This window comes from Nuphar pumila, chromosome 11 (genome assembly GCF_984573655.1).
Source record: "Nuphar pumila chromosome 11, dmNupPumi1.hap1.1, whole genome shotgun sequence".
In the NCBI taxonomy this organism is placed as follows: Eukaryota; Viridiplantae; Streptophyta; class Magnoliopsida; order Nymphaeales; family Nymphaeaceae; genus Nuphar; species Nuphar pumila.
The window spans coordinates 114,599,919-114,608,691 of record NC_143259.1 but is presented as its reverse complement, the minus strand read 5'-3'; the positions used below and the strand labels follow the sequence as shown (position 1 = coordinate 114,608,691).

Genomic DNA, 8,773 nt, shown 5'->3' with positions numbered 1-8,773 from the left:
ATTGCAAGCTCAAAACCAAACTGGTGAGGGTCTGGCCTAACCATATTTGATTTTTCATAATCGTCCTTACATTGAAAAATTGTTAGCTTTCTACCGCAACGTGGAAATGGTTTTACTCAAATCTGATTCCAGATCTTTAGTATAATCTTTTCAAGATTTGATAGATTTAAAAGATTAAGATGGGATTTATCCCTCTCCTTATTCTACATCTTGATTATTTCTGGTATTGTTGTAGACAGTTTCTTTATCTGGATCATACACATGTGAGTGAGAAAAAGATGAAAAAAGAAAAGAATGATTTTGGCAAACACGCAGTGTTTTCAACTTTCACTTTCTTAATTTCTGATTTTATTTTTTTATTCAATCCATTATTTATTTTTCACAAAAATGTCTACTTACTTGAGGTTTTGCCATGGTTGGCAAAAAAGGGAAGAATGATTTTGGCAAATGGGACATGGTTTTGGGTTAGCCTTCTACTTTGCATATTTTATGGTTGCATGTACTTTGCATATTTTTCATTTTGCATGTTTTCGCATTTACATTTTTAGCACTGCTTGTGTGTTTGTGTTGTGAAGGATAGTGTGGAGTGAAGGCAAGTGAGTGAGACACGTGGTGGTGCACATCCGATACGTGACACAAGGCACGAGCGTAAAAGACAATTTTTTTATTTTTCTTTTAGAATTAAGAATTTAATTCTCATTTAATTTTTGAGTTTATAATAAAACCATTTTAAATCCTCTGCGTAAGGTAAACATTTGATGTAATAGCTAAGTAGTTTTATTTTCTCTCACTTTTTCATTTGCGGCAATAAAGCATAGTTTAGTCACATGTTTGAATACAAGTATTTCCCGTTCTCTGAGATCGACTCAGACTCCACCACTCGTGAGAGCCGATTTCACGTCGTATTTTCAATTAAAAAATCTTTTCAAAAATCATTTCACAAAATTGACATCAAATTAAAACGACAAGTAATATGAGTATTCACTTTATTGTTACTGTTTGTTCACGTTTTTTAGGTTGCTAGTTTACTTTTATTAACTACGGATGATTAAAGACCACCCCTCATTTAGGACCCAGCCATCTTCACTCAACGGCAATGAAAATTCCTAATAATTGGATTAAGCAAGAGCTCAGGCTTGTCAGGAACGGGTGCAATCACATGGCACAAAATGTATGCATTATCATTCCTTGGGCCCCACAACTGACAGGCCTGTCCCCAGGACGGAGAGTGATCAGGTTGCTTAATGCACAAATATTTGTGCAATCATATTGCACCTGTTCTGTTCTTTTCACCCTTGTCATCCTGTTTTTTTTTCCTATTTTTTTTCTTTGCTTCTTACGCTTTTTCACCAACTCTCCCTTTCCTTTGAAGTCTTCATTCAATACAAAGAGGCAATAAATGATGGCAACAAAACACCATTGAAGAACACCCACAAGACACTTCCATATCAATCGATCAAACTCATTCAAAACCGTAGTTACACAGCTCACAATACCCACAAAGAAGAGAGACCCAAATTCATTAATCAATTAATTCAATTCAAACGTGTTCAAAGGGAACCATATACTTTCTCCAGCAGACTTTACAACATCATCCTTCTAGCTTCTAAACCTTACATCTGTGCAACAAAAACAGAGAAGGCACCAACCAACCCTATTCATCGTAGACGAAAAATCTACAGTTTTCACTAAGAAAAGAAGATTAGAAACACTTCATATTCCTCTAATATTATAAACCGATTTCCCCAGTACCCACAAACAAAAACCACCAAAACAAACAGGGGAAAGGAAAAGAAATCATACATAACTCTAGTGACTCCCACGGTTTACCATCTCCATGTAATGGTTTAGAGACTCCTGCCTCTGCAGCCTCATCTCCTCGTTGAACTTCTTGATGAAAGCCTCGACGCGCCGGTTGAGGTCGTCCTGGCTCAGAGAGGGGTCCTTCCGGAGGCCCGGCCTGCCCGAACCCGGCGACGGCGTCGCCGACGGCGAGCTACCCGCCTTCCCCTCCTTCACCGTGTCCGACTTCCTCATCGTCGGTGTCGCCACCGCATCGTGTCTCGGCCTCGAGTACGTCTCCCACGTCTCCGACTTATTCAGGTGCCGGGCGAGCGGGATCGACCGACCGTCCGTGATCGTTTTCCAGGAGCTCTCCAGCGTCTTGTGGCGCCGGGACCGTGCCACGCCCAGAGCCTTCCCTGCAGGGAGAAACCAAACGAATTCGATCAGGGAAAAAATGACGCGATTCGATAACGACCCAGATGGGAAAAGCGTTAACTGTCAAGTTTAACCAGATGACGGAGTTTAACGAGTTTAACGGGAGAAATTTGGTAGAAAACGTGGATACAAAAAGCATTGTAGCGTGCTTTCAAGAGATCTTGGCGATTTTTAGCGTGAGACGTAATAATTCAATTCAACGGCGTACAAAAGACGCCACACTTTTCACTAGCGACAACGTAGACAGGTCCCAACTCGACTCGGATTGATGAGTTTATATCCGATTCTCGTTAGACTCAACCGGGTCTTCTCCGATCTCCCCGGCCGGCCAGGTGATCCATTTCAGGGACTTCCGAGTTTCGACGCTCGGCAAGAAGCAGAAGAGACTCGTTTTTATCCGAGTCGTCTGTATCAAAACCGGAAGAAGCGAGTCTCGTATTGAATGAAAGTCGGCTCAGCGACGAAGTTATTTGAACCACGAGAAAAAAAAAAGCCGATACGCTTCAGCTCCTTACCTTCGGGGCTCGCCTTCACGCTCCTCCGGTGGCCGAACCGTACAGACGCCGGCGGCCTCTCGTCCGTGACGCAAGAGTCCTCCTCAGACGGGAGTACAACGTCCTCCGCCGGCCTCCTTGTCGCCGGAGACCAGTCGGACCTCGCGATAAAATCCTCCTCGTCGTCGTCGTCTCCGGCAGTCATCACCTTCGTCGACGTCGTCATCGTCTTGATCTCGGGAGCCACCGCCTTCAACTCAGGCGCGTCGTAGGCCGGCATCACCACGAGGTCATGCGGCGAAGGGTCCGCCGGAACTCCGAACTCCATCGGCAGTCCATCCACCGCCTTCCGGCCAACTCCGGCGTTTGAACCATCTCTCAGCTTGTGCTGGAAGCTAGAAGACGCTGCGATCGTGAGAATGATAGCGTTGATGATGATGTAGAGGTAAGGCGGGGTCAACCAGAGCCGGAGCGAATTCCACAACCGGGGCACCTCCGAGACGAGGAACTCCACCACTAACGGGACGCTAATCTTCAGAAGAAGGACCGCAGAGAAGACGCCAAGAGAGACCAGGGCGATCTTCAGGATCAGCACCGTGCTGCTCGAGCTCCGACCTGCTCTCGCCATTCTTTCCGGTGAACTTACCTGTCTCGCCGTAAACGTCGCCGAAATGAATGAAAGAGAGGGTCTCGGGAGAAATTTTCCGACGATGGTGATGTTTCAGAAGAGAGGAAGCGCTAGGGTTCTGTAGAAGAGCTCTTTATAGAGACTGCGGTGGTTTACTGGAAGCAAAGTGGAGCGGAGGGGTTTAAATCATGAGGAAGACGAACGGTCGGTAAGCGAACCCAAGGGTGGAAAGGTCGCATCACAGCCGTCCATTTGGATGGGGTTGCGTGACGTGGGTCTCTCTGGTGGCGTCGAGTGTGCGTACGGCCACGGACGCTACCCCACTTTGTACGCTCGATTTGATTAGTCGTTTCACGCCCCCCCCCTTTCATGAAATTACCGATGGGTCCCTAGGATTCGGATAACGACGGTTGAGGACAGGCCCCAGGAGCTTCTAGGGAGCCACTGAGCTTGGAACTACTGGAATACCCTTTTTCTTTTTAGAAAATGACAAAATAAAAGGTTTTCTCTTGGTATTTAGGGATATGGATACGGGTTGGCATTATTGGACCCAAGTGCTCCTCGATCCGGATCAAGTGATGGGCCAATTACTTTTGTTGGTTAAAAGCATAGTCACAAATAACAGGATTGTTTTAAAGTTTTTTTTTGTAATTTTTTGTGATATTTTTTCATAATTCAATATAAGATTAAGTTGAAATATTTCCAAAACTTTAACCATCCCGAGAATATCCTGATCTTATCACAATATTAATGTTACATTTACCCTATTTAATGCTATTTCGTATTTTTTTATTTTTTTCAATGTTTTAAAACTTTATTAGATGTCAATAATTTCCCTAGGTCTTTCCCAAAAGATCAACTCCTTTTAATTTATCTTGAGAACTCGCTACACCCCAGAAAATCCCAAAGAACAGGACTTGTGGAATAGGAAAAAGGAGCGAAACGGTATTCCGATCAGAGAAAACGGAGACTGGATCAGTGGATCTTGACCCGTTAACAGTGGACGCTATTCACCAATGGCAAGTGAGGGGCACGTTGGTCATAAAAATAGAATTTCGTGAACATATTAGTCAATCCGGATCCATTACACGCCAAAAGCTTTCGGGCTCTCCACCAAATTTGTTTTTTTTTTTTTTTCAAATTTTTCTCTGTTGCTCAACGGTCATATTATACTATCCGTTACAACCGGGGGTGGCTGCAAGATCCCTGAGGACCGGGCGCCACACGTGACGACCGACCAATTAGGTCGCAGACGAAATGACCAAAAAACCTTCTTAGTTTTCTTAGATCACCGAAATGGAATCACGGTTAACTGCTTGATTAAATTGTTAAACTATTGGATTACCTGATTAAGTAAATTACTGACACGTGTGCACATATGTCAGTAATTTTCCTTTTAAGTAAAATATGTTTTTTTCTTGAAAGGCAAGCTGGGGTTAGGCAGAACCTTATGTCTTACCCGATTCAGAACAATTCACTTAGAGAAGGCAGATTCACCTGAATCGTTGGCCAAAACAATTGGATAGTGGATACTATTTGGACAACATTGATCCAGACTATGAGTTTGGGCATGTTCAAACCATGCAATTGAAATGTCAAGAGTTAAAGCATTCAAGTTGAAGGATGTCACGAATTCGACGCTTGAAGTGAATAGAAGATTCTTTTGTTTTAAAGGCAGAACCAGCAGATTCTGGTGAACAGAAGGAGCGGCAAAGCTGCTTGGGAGATGGACCATATTGCACAGAATCAATCTCTCTCAGGCACCACCACCACCACCACCACCACCTGAACTGGGGTTTCTCTTTGATAAATATAAAAACAGGATGTTAAAAATAGTAAAACTTTTTTGTCTGATGCATGCGCTAAGAAGGTGATTGCATTGTTATCGGCGGCGGAGCAAAAAATCTAAACTAGGGTGAGCACAAATGCACAAGTGAAAAGAAATAAATAATTACTAATAAACTATATTAACATGTTAAAAAATATCAAATAGTTATTTTAAGGTTTACATTTTAGGATTGATAAAGAAAAACACATAAAACCCCAAAACCATCATTCAACATTCATGTCATTTTAAAGAACACCACATCAAAACCCTAATTCTTATAAACATAAAAAATTATGCATTTATGCTAATTGACAAAAAAACTCTAAAAATATCAAAATCAAATGTGCCCTGTTATTTATTCATGGATTCATGCCTAATGGTAACGTACAAAAAAAAAACATAGAAAAACCATAAAACTATAGCTATACATTCATATCATTTTACAAGAAACCAAGTAAGAACCTTAAATCCTAACAAACATCATTCATATATAAGCTAATTAAAAAAACTTAAAATTTTAACTAAAATTAAGCATGTGAAATCATGTTTGATGTTGTTTAAAAAACACAAAAATACATAATAAAATATTCATCTCATTTATAAAATAAAATAAAATAATCTAAATGCTAATAAAAAACACAAAAAACCTTAAAACCTAATTAAATATTCATGTTATTTAAAAGCACTAAATTAAAAAACCTCAATTCTAACAAACATCATTTATACATAGGCTAATTGAGGCAAAAAAAATAAAACATCTAAAATTTTAACTAAAATCAAGCACGTGAAATCTTGCTTAATATTTATTAAAAATACAAAAATACCGAATTAAATATTCATCTCATTTAGAAAACCAAAATAAAAAACCTAAATACTAATTGAAAAAAATACAAAAAACCCTAAAACCTAACTAAATATCCATGTGACCAACTAGGCTCTTGTCTCCCAGCAGCAACAACTAGTGCATATCACCTTGTGTTGAGAAGTTGCAGGTTCAAAACCCAGTGGTATGGTTGCATAACTCGTAGGGGTCCACCTAACCCAAGCTTGCCTTTCAAAAAAAAAAACTAAATATCCATATTTTAAAAAAAAAGTAAATCAATCTCTCTCAGGCACCACCACCACCACCACCTGAACTGGGGTTTCTCTTTGATAAATATAAAAGCAGGATGTTAAAAATAGTAAAACTTTTTTGTCTGATGCATGCGCTAAGAAGGTGATTGCATTGTCATCGGCGGCGGAGCCAAAAATCTAAACTAGGGTGAGCACAAGTGAAAATAAATAAATAATTACTAATAAACTATATTAACATGTTAAAAAATATCAAATAGTTATTTTAAGGTTTACATTTTAGGATTGATAAAGAAAAACACATAAAACCCCAAAACCATCATTCAACATTCATGTCATTTTAAAGAACACCACATCAAAACCCTAATTCTTATAAACATAAAAAATTATGCATTTATGCTAATTGACAAAAAAACTCTAAAAATATCAAAATCAAATGTGCCCTGTTATTTATTCATGGATTCATGCCTAATGGTAACGTACAAAAAAACATAGAAAAACCATAAAACTATAGCTATACATTTATATCATTTTACAAGAAACCAAGTAAGAACCTTAAATCCTAACAAACATCATTCGTATATAAGCTAATTAAAAAAACCTAAAATTTTAACTAAAATTAAGCATGTGAAATCATGTTTAATGTTGTTTGAAAAATACATAATAAAATATTCATCTCATTTATAAAATAAAATAAAATAATCTAAATGCTAATAAAAAACACAAAAAAACTTAAAACCTAATTAAATATTCATGTAATTTAAAAGCACCAAATAAAAAAAACTCAATTCTAACAAACATCATTTATATATAGGCTAATTGAGGCAAAAAAATTAAAACCTCTAAAATTTTAACTAAAATCAAGAACTTGAAATCTTGCTTAATATTTATTAAAAATACAAAAATACCTAATTAAATATTCATCTCATTTAGAACACCAAAATAAAAAACCTAAATACCAATTGAAAAAAACAAAAAAACCCTAAAACCTAACTAAATATCCATGTGACCAACTAGACTCTTGTCACCCAGCAGCAACAACTAGTGCACATCACCTTGTGTTGAGAAGTTGCAGGTTCAAAACCCAATGGTCTGGTTGCATAACTCGTAGGGGTCCACCTAGCCCAAGCTTGCCTTTCAAAAAAAAACTAAATATTCATATTTAAAAAAAAAGTAAATCAAAAACCTAAATTCTTACAAACATCATTCATAATTTTATATATATGTTAATTAAAACAAAACAAAACCTCCTAAAATTGTAAGATTCTAACTTAAATCGAGTATGTAGAATCATGTTTAATGTTAATTAAAAAGAAAAAACACATAAATACATTCATCTCGTTTGAAAAACCAACTCAAAAGCATAAATGCTAATTAAAAAAAAAGGCTCAAAAAGGACTAAAAACACATTTGAAGAAGAAGACATAGGCGTGCCATCAGGTGGTGGACAGTTGGATGCAGAGCATGAACCCTCCTAAACACACACATAGAGAGGTGGGTTCAAGGTCGGGAGGCGCATATTTGATGTTTATGATGTGAACTTGTGGAGTCGAGCCTGGGTGGTGCCCACCCTAACCTGGGCCTCTCATGCAAATTTCGAAACCATGCACCTCATTGAGAGATTTTTGGGTCAGGGTGGCCAATGTAATTTTGGGTCCATACCCAAACCTCTCTTATCATAACTAGAGGTGTCAACGGGTCAGGTTTGATTCGGACCCTGGTGAAACCAGACTTGGAAAAGATTTTCAGGTATGGTATCGGGTCCAAACTTGGGTCTAATCGGGTCTACTATAAGAAAACTCATACTAGGGCCCGATAAAAACTACATGAACCAAACCCGGACCATACCCCGTAAAACCATATTTTTTATCATTTTTACATTGAAAATTTGTGGGTCTTAATTAGAACTCGGGTCAGTTTGGGTCTGGTATAAAATTTTACAAACTATACCCAAGTTCATGTATTAATCCGACCTTCGGGGCTGGACCTGGGTCTTAATCAGGTCTTCTTATTTATCACCATATACCTGGACCCTATAGGCTTTGGTTCAGGTTGGGTCCGGGTAAACCAGGCCCGTTGACCCACTCATAACCTTAGAAACTTGCTCATTATAAAGCTCGACCAAAAAGCATGGAATCATGTGTTCCTTCGTTCCTTTTATGCTTTCAATGCCTCAAAAAGCTTGCTTTTAAAGAATAAAAAAAAAACTTTTCTAAACAAGCAATTACTTTACATGTTGGGATATACATTTCAGGCGTGTTTGTTAATGTCTTCAGATTCCCATGCAAATGAAACAATAACTGTCATTGCAGAAGCTTTTGCAAATGAGAGTGGCTTTCTCATTTACATGGGAATCAGGATCCTTCTGTGATTCTGATTCATATGACTAAATTAAAATTTGATTTGGAGTCACATGTAGGTCAACAAACCAAACTTTCCCCAAGATCCATGTCATAAGATTTTTTCTTTTTTTCTGAAATTATTTTTCATAACATTTATATGTATGTTGGGTATGTTGATACAAATTGAAAA

At 38.4% G+C, this 8,773-nt stretch overlaps 1 protein-coding gene across 1 annotated transcript; it reads right to left on the bottom strand.

Moving 5' to 3' along the window:
* Positions 1 to 1,507: 1,507 nt before the first annotated feature.
* On the bottom strand, positions 1,508 to 3,441 carry LOC149822949 (uncharacterized). The gene is made up of 2 exons (XM_089981337.1): positions 2,736 to 3,441; positions 1,508 to 2,201 (listed from the first exon to the last, which is right to left on the bottom strand). The coding sequence occupies exons 1-2, from the start codon at positions 3,340 to 3,342 to the stop codon at positions 1,810 to 1,812; spliced, it is 999 nt and encodes a 332-aa protein (XP_089837463.1). The 5' UTR covers positions 3,343 to 3,441; the 3' UTR covers positions 1,508 to 1,809.
* Between the last annotated feature and the right edge of the window lie 5,332 nt (positions 3,442 to 8,773).